Below are 19,097 nucleotides of genomic sequence, written 5' to 3'. Positions count from 1 at the left end.
GTGTTAGTTTTGAGTGTTCTGAGCATCCAGAATGGAGTCAGACCAGGTTCTGAGAGCAGTTGATGCTTTATTGTTTTCCATACTTAAGCTATGGGCTTAATGTGGCAACAGACCAGTTGCTTCCATGTGATTATTCGTCCTGCTACTAAGGGCAGAAATGTGTTGCGTTGACATAGGGCACACATGCTCAGTCAGGTCAGTGTGCAACAATCAGAAGGACATAATCCAAACAAGTGTTTACGTGCCCGCTGTTCGAATTGATAATTGGCATAAACCACCCCTCTAATTCGGAATACAATTATATTTCAATCGAGGCGAATCCAATCAGAATATTCCAACTGGCACATTTACATGACGCTTTTTTTTTTATCCCTTTTCGGCCCTTTATACCCCAAATACTTAGGTCCATGTAAACATGGCTAATGAACTGTCGTATCTTACCATCATTGTGGAAGGTGGTATTCACTGCCTACCGGAAATATGTCAAGTTAGCATTCTTACCCATGGCCATAACATAACATTTCTGTATTAAAAAATAAATAAAAATCTACTGGTCACGTGATGTTCTGATTTTCTGAGAAACTGAATTTGGGCTGGTAAACATCAAAATTAATAGGAACTGAAGCCATGAAATATATCAATGCATCTCCATAAAACATTTCACTTTTTGAATCGAATTACTGAAATACACTTTTGCACCTGTACTTCTATATGCAGACCACCTGGAGACATTATAAGGTTGCTAAGGAACAAACACAGCTTCACTCAGAGTTTAGTGGAACCAGCTAAATTATTAAGCATTCATAACATTGAACTGGATCAATTAAATCTCTATTTAGCAGATGGACTGGATCAGGACAAATGCTTCAAAAATATGTGTTGCAATACTATGTCTGAAACAATGGGCTACTTACCTAGATTGTGTCTTTTGTTTTTTGCGTGTTCGTGAATGTGTTTCTTTGTAAAACAGCCGAAAAAGACGCAGTAGAGACAAGAGTGGAGTCGGTTCAAGTGGGCGCCACACATGTGACAGATGCACGACTTGGCCTGTAATAGAAAATAAAAATAAAAGACAGGGAGGATGGGGGTTTTGGTGAGGACAAGGGAGAAAAGCTAGTGAGACAGAGCGAAGGAGATAACAGAACACTCATGGTGAGTGGGAAGTATACAGAGAGGAACTCTTTGCCAGCTGAAACAGATTTCTATCTTCCAGTTGCTCCCGTAAACACTTCAGAGAACACATTGCTTGAATAAACCTGACATGAAAGCAGACTGATGACTGCTCTGCCTGTCGACAAATCAAATACAGTCGAAAAACAACATATTTCCACAAAGAATCTTTCACTCCCTAACACACACACACACACACACACACACACAGTCAGTGATTGGATTTACTGCTTGGCAGGAGCACTGGAAGAGACGCGCAAGATCTGTCTGAGGCACACAGGCATCGGCAGTGGCAGTGTGTGTGTGTAATTGGTTTGGCTTATATCTGTGAAGCAATCTGCAAAACTGTGCATCCGAACGCTTAACACTACTGGCAAGTAGGCAAACAGCCGGTCCAAGCTCCACCAGTTCCCATTACATTCAGCGGTAAAACTGTAAATACAGCATGTACAAATGTTGTAGAAGACTGAGCAACCTTACCTAAAGTTTCTCTTAAAATTTGTTTTATATGGATTTGGGATATATTCATTGTATTGATCATAACCTAGATGTAAACGCTGATTTCATGAAAGTACCCTTGAGTACATGATGAATGTATTTCTCAATATCATACACATAACACACAGTTTACTGGCAGGGCTGTTGAGGCTATGCCCCCTACATGCACTGTGCATGCGGAACCTTCGACTAATAAAGCCACATATTGAGCCCCTGGAGTACATGTAGGTTCTCATGACATATTTGATGTATGCTATTAATGTATAACTTGTACATATCATTTGAAACTGTACTGATATGGTGGATGGCCGATAAGTTAGATCCAAATGTAAGCCACAGATGGACCCTTTCATTGCTCAGGTAAGAGGCTGTCTCACGATGCTAGCTACATCAAGTGTGATGCTAGTTTTTATCCATCTTACAATCTGTACATCAACTGTAGAATATTTTTAAAAAACATTTCAGTTGTTTGGCTAGCCTGCCTAAGCACCCACCCATCCATCTAACAGATAAAGGATCCCATTGGGAAAACTACTCAAACGATCAGTAGATAGAAATACATTGCTAAAGTCTTATTGATGCAGTAAACAGCTTTTAATATCTTAACCAACCATTTTAACACGGCGTGTGATAATATAAAATGTATTAAACTGTTTGGAAAGGTAAAATTTTTGCTCTGCATTGAGCAAGCCAAATAAAGAGACTCCTGAAGATAAAAAAAGGTCACTTTAAATTAAGGATCATAGAGGTAGAGAGAGCCAGCCGTAGCTTTATAGGGGTAGCATAAAGACGATTAGAACTGAAGGAAAGTAGGTGTAAAGCAGGTAAAGATGGATAAAAAGGAAAGAAAAAATCTTCAGAAAGCAGCAATTCATCAATTACCCATTTCTAATAAACCAAGTGAAACTTCAGCTTAACATGATTTTGCACACTCCAAAATATCTGAAGCTTTTTAACATGAACTCAGTGAACCTGTACAGTCTTGTCTACATATTGTTCACTTTTGTCTAGCGATACAATAGTGTAACTAAACACCAACTAAGCATCAAACCTTGGTATAAAAGAAAAACAGTCATCCTCTTCATCCTGCTCTGTGGGCATGTAATTGTACACAGGACATGCCTCTAAGATAGACTATTAGTAATTGGCATTCATAAAACACATAATGATCCGCATTAGCAAAAACCTCAATATATCTAAAATATCAGCTGTATATGTTTTGGAAAACAAATTTTACCAAGAATTTCCTGTTCCCGGGATAAAGAACTAAAGACCCAACTCCAATGTTTTGGGATATTTTTCACCCCATTTGAAATGATTTTTTTTCCATCTTAGTGACTTCAGAAAGTTTACCAACACAGCCAAATAATCATCTTTCACAATAACATACAAATGCAGAAGAGATGTCTGGAGATTATAGAAAGGAAATTGTATTTTCTACAGCAATGTGTCAACTGTTATTTCAAACTGACACTTAAACAGACTTCAGAGTTGTATGATTTGAGTTGTGCAAAAATGTAAGCAAGGTATAATCTGTCTTTTAAAGAAGATACGATGTATTTCTGTTGAGTTTTATTCGTACCAATGCTTCCATCTCATAACTAGAGGATTTTACTGTATTAGTAGATCAGTGGTACACAGAGACAGTTCTTTGACTTTGGGTTGTTCTGGAGAAAAATTCTTGTCTCATTTTAATATAAATCCTTTATTATTAAGACGATACATTTTTGTATTAATCCGGAATGTAGGAACATTGTATTCTGAACATTAGAAATATCATCTCCACAATTTCTTTAATTTTATTTTCTAGGGTTTTTAAGGGTAACTTGGTTTTTCACAAACTTTTCCATTTTGGTTTCATGTATCTTTATTAAATAATATGGCAGTTTTTGTACTCTTGAGTTTAGATTTGATACTAAAATCTGGGTAAAAAAAATATCTTGTATATGTTAAATTGACTATTTTCTGTTAGCCCAGGCTCTACGTCATTATTTCTCCAAATCTTTATTTGCTAATGTTACAAGAGCACACCAAAACCAGTTTTTCAATGAAAAGCAAATTAAAGATGTAGAATATAGCAAACATTGATAATAGCGCGATCAATAAGCACAATACTAAGATTAGTGTCAGTCGATGTTAGTCATTTTACCATATCCTATTGGTCCTATAAGTACAACTGGGATGATCTTAACTACCAATGTTTATTTCTATGTTCGTGTTGTTTGTGTATGTGTTCTGTGGTGTGGGAGTATTGACTTAGTAATACTAATACAAAATTGTATTTAAAACAAAATAAATGATTGATAGTTATTTTTTAATAACTAATAATATTACCTTTATTATTTATCATTATCTTGACAGATCTTCATAGACCTAAGCAAGAACACCAAGTAAACATACACAAAATGAATCAACTTGTTTTAATGGTAAATATGTGGAATATTCTACATGTTTGTTGTTCTACTCTTTATAAAAAAAATATCACGAATATAAAGAGCCTATAATAGCTGGGTAATTAGTCATGCTATCTGTTCAAATAGAGCCTGCAATCAGCCAGTAAACAGGCCAGTCATAGCTTGCCCACTATAGTTTAAAAAGTGATGGCCGGCACTGCTTTCTGAAAAACGACAACCTGGTTTATTGTGCTAAGAAGTATTTCCAGACAACCAAATGGGTTTTTCTTGTGCACATGTGAAATGTGTTTTAGCCTTCTTTGAGCCAACTTCAGAGCCACTCAGAGTGCAAAAACAAGGAGAAAGACAGCAGCCCTTCCATGTACAAGGACTACCCAGTGACCTGAGGTGACTCCACTAAAGCAGTCAATATTCTGGACGGATGAAGTAAAGAGCGCCACCAAAATCAGTCATGGATTCAAGCTTTTTATGCCTGAGTAATATTCAGCCTATTGGCTGAAGATGTTAGAAGCAAAGATGTGGATGTATTGTAACAGATTTTGTTATCACATCCTTATCAAAGTCACATAGTTTTCCTGTATCATATAGCCAAAGTGCAAATGCAAAAACGTTTTATGTGAACAGAAGATGAATCCATTTACTCTACATCACTCCAATGAGGAAAGCTAATGTTAGGTTATGCAGACATTTTACAACGTAAATTAATCAAAACAAGTACACTTTTGTTAGTGTGATATTAGCTCTCTGAATATCTGAAAGATAAAGTGTGGGAATCTCTCTGGGGATTTCCAGAGTGTTGTCAAACTAATAGAGATCTGATGTGGGCAGTGTGTAGTGTAAACAGGCTACTACTAACTCACCTAGGTAAGACTGGCTGAACTACTTTGCCCTTTAAGCAACATTTTCATGCTTTACCAAACAAAAGTTTGTTTGTTTTCCCTTATTTTACGTTGAAAAGATTAAAAAGAGATTTCCCCTCTGTATCTAGATCTTCCTAAAACCTTGAGAACACATGAGAAACAACATTACCAACGTTATCAGTTCATCAGAGTAACCAACATGAGTGAAGAGTTCTATCTGAAAGTGTTAAACCAGGTTTATTTTTTTTTTGGCTGCGACGCTGTGGACAAAATGATAAATGCAGGTAACATTGCTGAACCTACGGCAGAAGAAAGTTTGGACTGTTTGTTTAATTACGGTTTATCATATTTCTCTCAACAAATTAATGTGCTTGGCTACCCATTCACACGGTTGCTCTACTTCACTTGGATGTGTCAAAATTCATGGCTGCTCTTCACTACGTCAAACCTCCGGAGAAACGCTGTTGTAAAATTTAATGTACAAACAGAAGTGTGTTCAGCAGAATATGACACAGTCAATTGCTGCACAATTATTTTAAATAATTGCCTGCATGAGAGCAGTCTAAAACGAATGCTGCAACTCAGTTGATGGCATCGAAGATAACGGCTCACCAAACTACGTGTTAGGACACTATTGGATTCACTGAGACTGGCAGGAAAAACTCCCAATCAAGTCTGTATGTTGGCTGAGCAGTAGGAGGCTTGGATTGTGATGGCACTGCAGTCAAGGGGATATTTAGATTCATGAACACTAAGCTCTGTTTTATTGAAATTGGTTGGAGTGCCAGACAGCTTTGAATTTCTTTTTTTAAAAGAACCAGAGAGAATTAATAAAAATGTCACTTGGTCTTTAAAAACAAATACACAGTAAAAAAAAAAAAACTGAATTGCATGAATGATATCAAAATATTTATTAATCATGCATTCATCTGAAAAAATTAAAAACCGCAAAATCATAAATGGGTGCTTTCAACTGCCTCTCTAAGCACATCCTACCAAACCAGCAGTGCTGCTCATCCCTTTTCCCTTTGATGCACCACAAGTCCAACACAAAAACAACAAAGCCAGTGAGTATCACGCCTAGCCCTCTTTCTCACCATCCTCTGCCTTTTCACCTCTTCAGAGAGCAGAAAATCTCTCTGCCTTCTCCCCCAGACAATGGTTCAGAGGCTCTCTCTTCCTGAGTTTCAGCAGTCTTGCCTCTCCTGTGTCGGGGGCCTTTAAATGTTCTATTAGACTGTCCATTGATCAGCCGCTGGCTCAGATTACTGACAACGTCACAAACGTAGCAAACTACTGTACATACTCTGTTATTCTGCATCCCACTCGAAATGCTCTCTTTGTGGCCATATAGCTTGCTTCAAGATCAGAAAAATAAACTTACAGAATGCTCTTGCAGACCATAACACTTCAGCATTTTGTGCCATGTTACCACAAATGTTATATTTTATTGGGTTTTACGTCACTGTGATTTTTATTCTTGTGCTTTTCTTAAAGAGAATTTCTGTCCCTGTCAAAGAACAGCATCCTCAAAGGACGATTCTGCCACCACCATATATCACCAGGGTGATAGCATGTTTAAGGTGATGTGCACAGTGTCGCGCCTGTAGGCCAATCTGACCAGAGCCTCTTCCACACATTTGTTATGCCCCTTATAAGCCTTTGGGGCAAGCTGCAACTGGGACGTCTTATGGCCGTAACTTAACAGTGACTTGCCATTACCACTTGTCCATGAAGTACTCGGTATACTGGATTTTATTTAAGGGTATAAGAGAAAATGGGGAAGAGGATTTAACAGCATGGTACACTTTTCACAAGTATTCTAAATATTCCTTTCACTTCACAATTATGCATTACTTTGTGTTGGTCTACCATGTTTATTTCCAATAAAATACATTGAAGTTTGTTGTTGTACCAAAGCAAAACAACAAAAAGCTCAAAGGGTGTGAATGCTTTTGCATGGCACTGTATAGAGACTCAGAGGTGTTAATTGCTGGAGCATCACAATAAGAGATGCATTATTTGAATGATTATATCATTCAGTTACATTAAAAGAGAATAAAGGTCTAATGAGGTTATGAGTGATCTTGGCTAAGACGATGTGGGTGCAAATCTATAAATCATCCAATGTTCTAAATTCAGCATCGTATCCATTTATTTAAAAGCACCCTTAATGCCTGACTATTGGATTTTTTTGCTCTTGCCTGCATTTTAAATACAGGCACACCCTCCTCTTTGTATTCAACTTAAAGCATTCATGTAGGCAGTAATGTGATGCGCTGAAACTAAGGAGGAGAGAAAATGACAGTTATATTGTGAACGAAGGTCTGGATCTACTGCGCACGTTCCGGCTGCTGCAAAAAACACAGACGGGAGGGGTGGAGAGGAGGAAAGAGTCAATACAGGCTGGAGCGCATTGCTATATGAGAACAGTGACTCACCACTTGGCCCAGCATTTAAAACCCTCTGAATGTACGCAAAAACACGCAAACTCAACCTTTAACTAAATTAACAATACATCCAGTTGAAATGTTGCATGCATGGGTTAACAGGCTTACAAACACTTACAAAATCTTTCCACAAAAAAGCCCACACGGTAAGATGTTTGTTGGGAGTGTCCAAGCATAAATATGACATCCAGCACACACAGCACTCTATGAATCTATGTTTATTATGAACAAGAGAACGGGGAATCTGGTGGTGATGCTCCATGCAGCCAGCTGACCCCATGGGGACAGTTTGTGCCAGTTCCTTACCAGGATTGTACCCCTCTTTCCTCCCCTCACAAAATGTCTTCAATATACACTGCCAGCAAAATGCCCTTGACACAAATATTCAATACGATTCCTTTTTTTTTTTTTTGTCTGCCTTCCATCTGCTCGTTGTGATCTCTGTTGACAATGTGTGGGGCTTTATGTGAGAACGCATTTCCACATCATCCAAACGAATCTGAGAGTTGGGAGACGTGAGGGATTTTTTGGAGTGTGTTATCCTCATATCATCACACAGTACTATAAGGACATTATAGCTAAACCCTAAACATCCACCTATAAAGTAAAGCTTCTCGGTAGCTCTTGGAAAAGATGAATTAATTAATTAATGATGGTTCTCGACGCAAAAGGGTTTGATGTCGTATACACTGCCTTGCACAACTATTCATTCTCAATGACGTTTTTACATTTTCTCAAATTCAAACCACAAATTCTGATATATTTTACAGGAATTTTCTTTCAAAAAAAAAAAAAAAAAAGAGTTTTTATTTATATGTATTCAGCCCCTTCTAATCTGATACCACTGAATAGGACCCAGTGCAAGGAACTCTTAAAATTTAAATTTTTTGCCTACATGCAAAACTTTTTATGATGAAGAAAGCTAATAATGTACATAATTCTGAACCCACCATCCTAAGAGTGAAGCTCGATGGTGGCAGCATCATCTTGTGGAGATGCTTTTCTTCAGCTGGGAAGGTGAAGCTAGGCAATCCCAGAAAAAAGCCTAGAGGCTGCAGAAAAACATAAGACGGGAGCTGAGGTTCACCTTCCAACAGGACTATGATGCTATACATGCAGACAGAGCTAAAATGGAATGGTTTTCGTGAAAACCAGTCAATCCCAGACCTAAATTTAATTAAGGAACTTTGTCAAAACCTAAACTAATGTTCAAGGAAGCACTCCATACAATCTGTTATGGAAAGAACAGGCAAAAACAAAAAAAGTTTCTAGATTGCATTAATATTTTTTTACAATTTTACCTGCGGAAAACGTGTGCTAGTTTGAGTAGGTGTATCACATAAAATCCCCACAAAAAAATTGTAATTAGTTTGTGGTTGTAACACGAGAAGACGTGAGTAATTTTGCAAGGCATTGTGAAGAGTATAAAATATAGCAGGCCAGGAGGTGTATGCAGCTGATTTACATGATAGATGTGTAACTATATAGCCAAAATTAAATTAAATAAATAGTCACCGAATTACAAATGAATTGGCTATATTGAATTAAACTTTCAAAAAAGATAAAGGAGCAGCTGCAAACCGAATCTTTCAAAAGTAAAGCAATAAAAATTGTTTATGCTGCAAGCTGGCATTTAGTTAGTATTTTGTATTCTAAGGAGATCTTATGAAATACATGGCAAATATGTGCTTTAAAATCAGCCACGTTGCCTTAAAAAGGTCACTTCTCAAAGCCCTATCACACAGCAGCATCATGCCCAGCTGCGCTTGGTTCATTAATTGGCACGCTTGAGAAGGTTGTAAATAAAATGACTGTCAAAAACAAAATAATGACAAAATCTACAGCAAACAACAACTCCCATATGTCTACACCTTGGTGAGCTACCACCAAATACACCAATTCAGCCACACAAATAAAAGATGGACTGCTGAGGTGACCTACAACAAAGGTGCAATCGGCCCGAATAAGATCCTATGTTTATCCCCATGGTACCAATTAGGATCAACCAAGCGTTAGCCATTACCTTCTACAACATCTATGAGCACTACAGTGTAAAGGCACAATTGGGCTATTGGCCACCTACAATGTGGGTAAAAGTGAAAAAGCAGACATATTTAATTAATTATCTTTCAATAGTCTGCTGCCATCTATTCTCATTTTTCCACAGAGACAGAACCGTTTCATAACATTAAGGCTTATATAAAGACTGTCACTTGCATTCGATGCTTTACCAGTATGGAATAATGGAGTGTCCACACTAAAAGATTGATTGCCATTAGGTTCTGGGCTTGGACAGCCACCGAGAAGTGATGGACAGCTCATTAGCCAGATGGTAGTACTGAGGGGGGCTGGATGGCTGCCTTGGACCGGCTCAAACCATGACCGCCATGTTTTGTAGCAACGATGCCTTTCCAAAGACGGATGAACAATCGAATCAGGAGGATTATTTGAAGTTGGGGGAAGCGAAGAGAACAAAAAAAAACAAAAACAAAAACAGATGTTGGGCAGGTTTGACTGCCTTTGATAAAGATGCTTATGCTCGCCTTTTCAGTTAGACACGTATCTTATTCTGGGACTGAAGAAAAGATGCTCATTGCAAAATACCAACCAATAAAAACAATTATTTAGTGACATGTCCATTATTATCCTTTCTAAAATGACTTTAACATAATAAAACTGAAACAAACAGAACCAACAGTCACAGAAACCAAAGTGACTTAAAACTGCAAGACTCTGCTGAATATAGATCCATATTATGCTGGAATATCTGGAGCTGAAGAACTGGGAGGCAATCGGGACAGCACAAGGTGACTTATCAGAGCACCGTTTACCCCCTGGAGGGCTTTACATTAGTTTAGACTGAGTCATTTCACCACAGTTAGGACTGACGAACCAAAAGCCACATCAGACAAGACAGGAGTGTCACTACAACTACAGAGTGTTGTCTACGAGGCACAGACATGAGAGAAACAAAAGAATAGCATACACAAACCTATCTTTTACATTTAGGAATAGCCTTTTTTCATTTTGTGGCTACAATATATTTACTAAAACGTGAGCCGTATGAACATTTATTTTTCTCCGCATTCAAATCTGCAATAAGATATTGAGGAAGCAAAATGAATCATGGCTTTAACTAGGTTGACAATGAAAAGAAAAAATGAAAGCAGGGGGGAAAAAAATAAAGGAGGAAGCAGCGATGTGGGAGCGAAGGCAAAAGAGGAACAAGCAAACAGCATGAACAGTCTATAGGAATACATCTCGCAGCTCCAAATGTATGCGGATGAGTCACAGAGCAGGAGGCCTGCAATGTGATGGAGACGGATCTGACAAAGATCTGCTCACAGCAGCAAAACCAACCACTCTGTGGATTAAATCATGCCTCGTCGCATTTATATTTAAGAATTGTGCGCCAAGTGAAAGTAAAAGGGGAAGGAGCAACATAAATGTTTTATCCTTAAGAAAATATTCATTTTCTACACCTAACAATTCCTGCTGTGCCTTGCATCTTGGTGAGCACTTGAGGGTTGGGGGTGGAGATGTTTTCCTTTCTAGTTCAGAGAGGTCTATAATCATAAACCTCACTGCTTTAATCAAAGTGACAGCAAATTCTTCAAAGCTAGATATGACATTAAATACTGCCAATACCAGCTAACCCACTTTCATTTTGTTTCATACATATACAGGCCAACGCAATACCTATGATTTAAGTGCATCTTTAATTTGACAGCATCATTGGCCAAAACAGTTAATACAGCTGATCCTTCCGAAAGCAGTAAGGTCTACATACGCTTCCTAAAATATTCGTACCCCTCTCACTTTTTCCATATTTTGTCATGTCACTACCAGAAACTTCTATTATTTAATTATGATTTTATGTTATTTGACAGTACTTATTAGCATATGATTGTGAAGTAGAAGGAAAACTGTAGATTATTTGTGTGGGGTGCATACATCTTCAGTTCCCTTCAATCCCTGAATAAAATTCAATGCAACCAGCAGCCTTCAGAACTCCGTTCCTAAGGTTAATCTGTGTGTAGTTCAATATCTGTATAAATGCAGCTGTTCTGTGAAGGCCTCGTGTGCTTGGCATGGTGTCCACCTAAACATACTGGCCTAGCAAGGAGAGTCTAAATCAGAGAAACAGCCCAGAGGTCCATGGTACCTCTGAAGGAGCTGCAGAGATTCAGAGCTCAGGTGAGACATTCTGTTGGCAGGACAACCATTAGCCATGTAGCCCACAAATCTATCCTTCACATCACCATAAACAACAGTGGTAATAGCATTATGGTGTGGGTATGCTTTTTCACAGCACGGACAATAGGGCTCGTCAGAGTTGAAGGGAAGATGGTTGGAGTTAAATACTGGGCAGTCTTGAATGAAACAATCCATGAACATATAGAGAGCTACAGTGGAATAATCAGAAAATGGCCCAATCAAAGTCCAAAACTCTAGCAAGACTTAAAATTTTCTTGTTTATCCATGCTTTTATGCTACGCTATTTTGTCACTAAAGGTGCAAAGCTGGTGGAGATATACTCCAAAAGACTCACATCTATAATTGCAACAAAAGAAGAAGAAAAGTGATTCTACACATTGAAAACTGAATGTTTCTTCCACTTTACAATTTATAAAAATACATGGAGGTTTGCAGTCATAATGTTCTGAATTGTTCAAATGTTAAAGTAGAAATAACTCTTTTGCTTTGGTAGAAAAACATTTCTGTCCAAAAGCCCAGCAATCTCAACACAATATTAGATGCCTGTACTCTGAGATACACTAGTTTTACAAATGAATGGCATCAAAGAAAAAAAAAAAAAGGTAGGACTGAAGGACAAAATGGTTATTGGATTTTTTTTCTTCTCCTTACCCATCTGTGGTAAACCATGGGTGTGTAGGCTCTCTATCAATCAGGTATGACTAAGTTGAGACCTTTGACTGTCTGATAGGCCATGCCATTTAACTTCAGGGAGCAGAATAAAACATAATGAAGCACAACCCAAAATTATGTAAGCATTACAATCAGCTTTGAATCAATTCAGATCTAATGCAGCATGCTCACATTTCTATCATTCAAGCCTGTAGTATTCAACATTTTGACACCATGCAGTGATTTCCTTTCAATAATGATAAACCCAAGCACAGAGTTTGTAGTTTACAATGAAAACTTCAGGTTTAATGCACTCAGAGGCCAAGAAATAAAACCCTTCAGTTACTTTAGGTTTCCAGTGAATCCATGTCACCCAAGCAGGCTTTTGACTATGAACACAGAGCAGGTGACAGATTAGCTCTTGCACATTGCTTGGAAATTGATTTTAGCCTGGGGAGAGACAGCAGCAGCTGAGAACAAACTTTCAGAGAAAAAACTAATTAAATGAGAAAAAAAAAAACAAATACATGGAAAAACTGCAATTTAAGGTACAAGGTAATAAAATGACAAATCACTGAAAGAGTATTTTAAAATCCCACCGTGGAGAATGCAGCTCTAAATTTTAGCCGCTTTTCATTTGTGCCATTGTTGAATGGTGAATAAGGAGTGAGCAACTTGGCGATAAGCTCGTTTTTTCAATAACAGACGGTGATCATAACACTTCATGCCACTGTAATCCATTCCTCTCACATTTGGCAGAAAGCACAGATGCAGGTTTGGTGTATGCATTAAGAAGATACCAGAAAACTGAAGCTCAAGGCTGAAATAAATCAATGGCTCGATTCTCGAGAACAACTGCCTGCATGCAGCACGACTGCTGCTCTGAATATCACATCAGCTAAGAGGCTCAGCGAGAGGGTGTGAAGCAGAAGACTCCTGATTCTGTCACATGGGATTCAAACAGACCCAACTTCAATGTCTTCCTATATGATAGTAGTCTCATTTTATCTCAGCAAACATATGTTTCTAATAAAGCACATGCAAAGCTTACAGTGTGGCTTTCTTTTTTTTATTTAGCATCTAGTTAAGTTAAAAACTAGTGCTTATTTGAAATAGTCGGAAAAATGCACTCACAAATTTTATGAACTGGCTACCTTTGATGGAGCAAAATATTAACCCTAACGCATCCTGTGATGGACTAGCAAACTGTCCGGAGTACACCATGCCTCTCGCTCATGGACCACAGGCACCAGCGAGCCTGCAAGGACAAGCATGTATAGACATTGGAGAATGTGCAGAGGTGTTTTTTTGTTGAGCAAAACATGTCTCACCAAAGTTTGCGATAGAAATTTAATGGAAAAACCTGCTACATTTCAGGTTGATTGACGCCACCTGGTAACAGTAGAGTCCGAAGCTGAAGAATTGGATCCAAGTCTTCTAATAAACACACTTTATTTTCAGGAGATAACAGGAAGGCCAAAGAGAGTACAGCAAATACGGTCTGTTCATCCATTTGAGCTTTGATCCTCTGTTATGGAATTTTAAGTTAAGATGACCTTGAGAATCTTAACAGCTGTCTGGAAATCAGTTAATGTAAGGATTCATGTTTCCAAAAAAAATTAAATCCCAAGAATCCCTAAATATTTACATCCACATATTACCCAGACTAAAAAGGCTAGACACGCATGCCTAGCATGTAATCAAAAAATAAAAAAGAGTGAAGTGTGGGCTGAGTGACGTGCACAGGAAGCAGAACATGATGATAATTTGCCCTAAAAACCACAAGATTAGGTAGTAGCCCGTTACCTGTATCAGGGTACACCAAGGTTTTGAAAAGTTAGTTTCACAACCGCTGCCATTTTCAGTTTTACTGTTCCTACAGATAGAAGTCCTCATAATGAGATGCAAGAGAAAGTGGAAGTATGACTAAAGTTTGCTGCAGTACTGCTTCTCCCGCAACGGTTGTTGTGCAATGTTGTGTTTCACTTGGACAGTCGTCGTGTGAAAACAAAGGAAATCCACCCATCGCTCTTAGTAAGGTAGCACTGTTTAAAAGCTTAAGCAGCTGACTGTAGTCTAGCTCCCTAAGCAGAGAGCCTAAGTAATTAACATGCCAATATCAAGTTGTTATAGATGTGTTACTCCATAAAGCGCAAAAAATAAAAAGGGATAACAATCTGCACAAAATGCACGTGATAACTAAAACTAACTAACCTGCTTAATTTCCCTGCTAAACCAACTGTACTTGCACACCACAATACCTGCATGAAAACTGAATCACCATCTGTTGCTCCATCAAAGGTAGCTAGAAACTTGGATGTCTTGATCGATGACCAGCAGACATTTAAAAGCTGTGTTTGCCTCTGTCGCTCAATCATGGCACTTCGCATTGTTAAACAAGAAAATTCAGGCTATACCTAAGCTAACACACCCAGCTTCTGGTGCAGTCTATGTCTCCTGCCTTGACTACTGTAATGCCCTCCTAACTGGTCTTCCAGCCTGTCCTGTTTGGTCGTCGGTCAGAGGTGCCTATATTGCACTCAAGAGAATCCAGACTCCCTAGATGTGTCGTTCCACAACGGTGGAATGACCTATCAAGGGGTACCAAAAAAGGTTCACACCAGTCTATCTTCAAGGAACTCTTAAAGACTCTGCTCTTAAGAGAGCATCTCCAACCGTATCGTGTAACCTGTACGTCCCTAGCCCCTCTACTGCACTCTGAGTGCACTTTGAGTGCAGACCAAGAGTTCCCTCTTGGTTTGCACTCTATTTCTACACTGTCACACAGTCACCGTTATGGGTTGCCGTATTGTAAACTTTCTATGACAAGAGAAAATACCCTGAATATATTTTAGCTTTTCTTCTTTTTTTTTTTCAATTCTCAGTCTATTACTGAAATGTTTGACAAACTAAAATCAATCCAATGGTCTGTTAATGTTTTCAATCAATATATCAAAATTCATTGGGTTTAATACATTACCATGTCTTAAATTAGCTTGCTGGTTGAGGCGACTGTGGCCCAATATGAAGAGTAGTCGTCTTGCAATCAGGTTGTGTGTTCGATTCCACCTTCCTCCTGTCATATGTCATTGTGCCCCTGGGCAAGGCACTTAACCTCAAGTTGCCTACCGATCTGCGTAACGGTGTATGAATGTGTGAGCATTAGTGAGTGCGATTGGGTGAATGTGGCTCTAGTGTAAAGCACTTTGAGTGGTCTGTATGACTGGAAAGGCACTATATAAGTTCAGTCCATTTTCCATTATGGCGGCACAAGAGATTGCAAATACATTGTAACGCATTATAAATGTACACATAACTGATATTGCAAAGACAGACCCTCAATGCAATAATTGTTGGTTATCATTCTAGAGGTGGCCTAAATCCACACTTTGCATGCCACTGTAAAATTCAGCCTGCTGGACTCTCACTGCACTAAATGATTACACTTCACAGGGAGCACTGGAAGCAAAGATGAAATACACAGGGATGAGAAAAAGATTGATTTATCGTAATATTTACAAATATCAGAATCCCATGAGCTTCCATTACTGTGCAACGCTACCATGGAAGGTTTGGATTCAATTAAAGTAGTAAAAATTTAATTTCTGAATTTAATTGTTTGTTTTCATTTTACAAGAAATGCAGGATGAATTTCTACATTTCTTTGCCAGCGATTTTAATAGTAAAAATATAATATTCAACGGTAACAAATGCAAATAATCCTGAAAAGAGGGACAGTTGTAAGTAAATTAACTGACATTTATTCTAAACACTTAAAATGCAGAACATTCATCAACATGTGTTTTTTGTGTGTCTCACAGCAATATCCAAAACATCATCAAATGAAGCCTTTCTCTAAGCGAAACCACAGTGAAAAGATTAAAAAACAGCTTCTCAGCTGATGACCGAACAGCAGCTTGGAAAGGTCTGAAAATCATTACCAACTACAGGAGGACACCCCAATTTTGGACTATACCTCATCCCGCATCACCTCAAACAGGATCATGTTTGTGGACCTCAGATCGGCCTTAAACATCATCAACCCAGACACCCGTCTGTGAAACTGCTGAAGTTCACAAGACATCACTGTTGACAGGATGTGGATCAGCTGGTCCATTGGTGCAGTCAGAACCACCTGGAGCTTAACCTGCTCAATACAGTAGAGATGACGGTGGACGTCAAGTGAACACCCCGCACACTGCCTCCCCTCAATATCCTCAACAGCACTGTGTCTCACTTCCACTTCCTAGTAACCACTCTTTCTTGGAACCTGAGATGGTCTTCACAAAAAGACACTGTACTTCCTGAGGCAACTCAAGAAGTATAACCATCCAGAGTAGCTGCTGGCTATCTTCTACATGACCATTATTTTCAGTCTTTCCTGTGTTCGTCCATTATTGTCTGGTTTAACTCACCGACAGAACAGGACAGGTCCAAACTGCAATGAACAATTAAGTCTGTAGAGAGGATCTTTAGGGCTGACCTTCATTCCATCCAGGACTTGTACAGGTCCAGGGTCAAGCAGAGAGCTGCTAACATCTCTGCAGACCGCACACACCCTGGACACAAACTGTTAAGACTTCTACCTTCAGGTCAGCACCACAGAGTGCTATTTGCAAAAACCAGCCACCACAGAGTGTTTCTTCCCTCAGGCTGTCTCTCTGATAAATATGCACTCATATGCATATCAGTGCAAATATGCAAATCAATACCGTGCATATTTGCACTTATTCAACCATGTGTTTTTCTTTTGTAAAAACAATGTATATATACATATTTACAAAAAAATTATTTTTATTTCCCTTTTTTATATACATATTCCATCACAATAAAAAAAATTTTTGAAGATACCTCAGCTTATGTTTTAACCTACGTACACAATCTTGATATCATTTAAACGTTTTTTTAAATGCTCTTTCACACAATCTTTTTGGCATACAACTCTTGAGATTATTGTCAAGATACCTACATTACCTGCCTCCTGCTTACATTGGGTTACACCTATTTTTTTCCCTTTCAGTGAAGAGGCACTGAATAAGGTGGGTAAGCTTCGGAAGAGAGAGAGCAAGCCTGCTCATATGCATCTGCTCTACCTGCATCATGTCAGTGAAGATGAGGGGGATAGCAGCCTCAACTCACCAGATATGTCCATCCTGCATCGCTCTGAAGCACCTGATTTATCACAACGACATAAAAATGTACAACACTCATAAGAGAAGCACGGTTGTGGTGTAACAATCAACAAATCACTACAATAAATACAACGACGGGATTCCAAATGAAAACAAGTTATATTTCAAATGACAAGAAGAGAAATGCTGATGAAGTGACATCATAATGTCGAGAGCTACAGGGAGTGGTGAAGGCCAACGGGTTCAGAAACAAACTGAGACTAAGGTAATCAACTGAAGGTTCCTCCTTCATTCTAATAGAGGAAAATGAAGGAGGGACAGGGTAGAAAGAGCTCTGACCCACGCCGACCAGAGGGAGAACTCCACTCTACTTGTGTGTGGGGAAGACGAAGAGGGGGACACAATGGGTTCATATTTGGTGAGGTAATGTTAGCCCGTGGCCACAATTGTTTAAACCCCAAGTTTACTTATAGAACAAACATCACCACTCAATGAAATTAAAAACGATTCAGTTGTAGCACACAAAGGAAAACTGAAGACTTTTAAGTTCTAATGCTGCAAACTATCAACCGGCACCCGCAGTTCAGACCCATAGCAGCTAACTTACCGGTGGCTAACAGTAGAGCTAGGTACTTGAACAGTCCCAGTTAGACCGTAATTCTGTTCAGCTGTGACCTGTGCTTCATGCGGGACACCACGGTTCTACGCGTGTCTGTGCCAAATAAAATATACCCCCTTTCCGTTTCAGTGGCAAACGTTGCAGTTCCTGTGTGTTTTACTTTTATTTTATTTTTTTTACCTTGCGTCTCCTGGTCTCAGCAGTTCCACTCCAAACAAAGCATTGGTAAATGACTCGGAGGTTTTGTTTCCAATTATCCACCTTATAACCGTTCACATGGGAGCACCCGGCCGGACTCATGACAGACAAAACATTCAGGATGGAGTTTGAGGTGACAATGAAGAGTCTCCTGGGTTCTTCACTCAGCTAGGCTACCTAGCACCTAGTCTGTGTCCAGAAACGGTTTCCGTTTGGAAACGGGACAATCGCCGTAGTATCCAAAATGCTCCTCAGGCATCTGATAAACTCGGTCGTTTTCAGCTAACTCTAAATCGGTTCATGTAGCCACCTAACAGAATCCCGAGTCCTCTGAGACCCCTATTATCCTTGCTCATTTGACAGTTGTGTTTTCCTTTTTAGCTCGACTTCCACACTCACGATTAGTTAGCCTGCTAACTCTCAACTATAGCTTTACAATGCCCGCCCATGTGGATCATGATTTGTCAACACAAAGAGGTGACGTCACAACGTCCAAGTTTGATGCACGTTGGGTGCGCTGGGTTTCTGGCCCAGTGTGTCCCGTCTTTTAGAGTTTGGAATTGTATCAATGATGTTGTCGTCGGGAGAAATAACACACCTCCCATTCAGGACAACCGGGTGTATATGGACAATCAGGAATTTGTAACTGTTATTCTTGAATGGTATAAAGTGCTTCCACGAGTAAAAGTGTGTGCTCCATCTAATGTAAGAGTCGTACCGCAGATTAATCATTATCTCATTAAATCTAACAATAGAGTGTGGTTTCTTCATATTAGTTGTATTTGTTTTGTACATTTTGCACAACTCACAAACCAGGCATTCAAATGTAGCCAGACGTGTAAGACACGTTACATGATATATAGGATAAGTGTAACTCAAATTATATT

The 19,097-nt window shown here is 38.9% G+C and overlaps 1 protein-coding gene across 2 annotated transcripts in view; it reads right to left on the bottom strand.

The window, feature by feature from the left end:
• LOC124863230 (ubiquitin carboxyl-terminal hydrolase 22-like) overlaps positions 1-18,652 on the bottom strand; it is a 42,891-nt gene extending 24,239 nt beyond the window's left edge. Inside the window, exons 1-3 of one of the 2 annotated variants that reach the window (XM_047357528.1) lie at positions 18,193-18,652; positions 17,401-17,433; positions 915-1,047 (exon numbers count right to left, since the gene is read on the bottom strand). In XM_047357528.1, the coding sequence (XP_047213484.1) occupies positions 915-1,047; positions 17,401-17,433; positions 18,193-18,312 (286 nt within the window). In that variant the 5' untranslated portion in view covers positions 18,313-18,652. The remainder of the gene's footprint in view (positions 1-914; positions 1,048-17,400; positions 17,434-18,192) is intronic. The other variant, XM_047357529.1, reaches the window with a different exon arrangement.
• Between the last annotated feature and the right edge of the window lie 445 nt (positions 18,653-19,097).

The sequence above is a fragment of the Girardinichthys multiradiatus genome, chromosome X, assembly GCF_021462225.1.
Source record: "Girardinichthys multiradiatus isolate DD_20200921_A chromosome X, DD_fGirMul_XY1, whole genome shotgun sequence".
NCBI lineage: Eukaryota > Metazoa > Chordata > Actinopteri > Cyprinodontiformes > Goodeidae > Girardinichthys > Girardinichthys multiradiatus.
The sequence above is the reverse complement of the archived record's forward strand: the minus strand, read 5'-3'. Positions and strand labels throughout refer to the sequence as shown.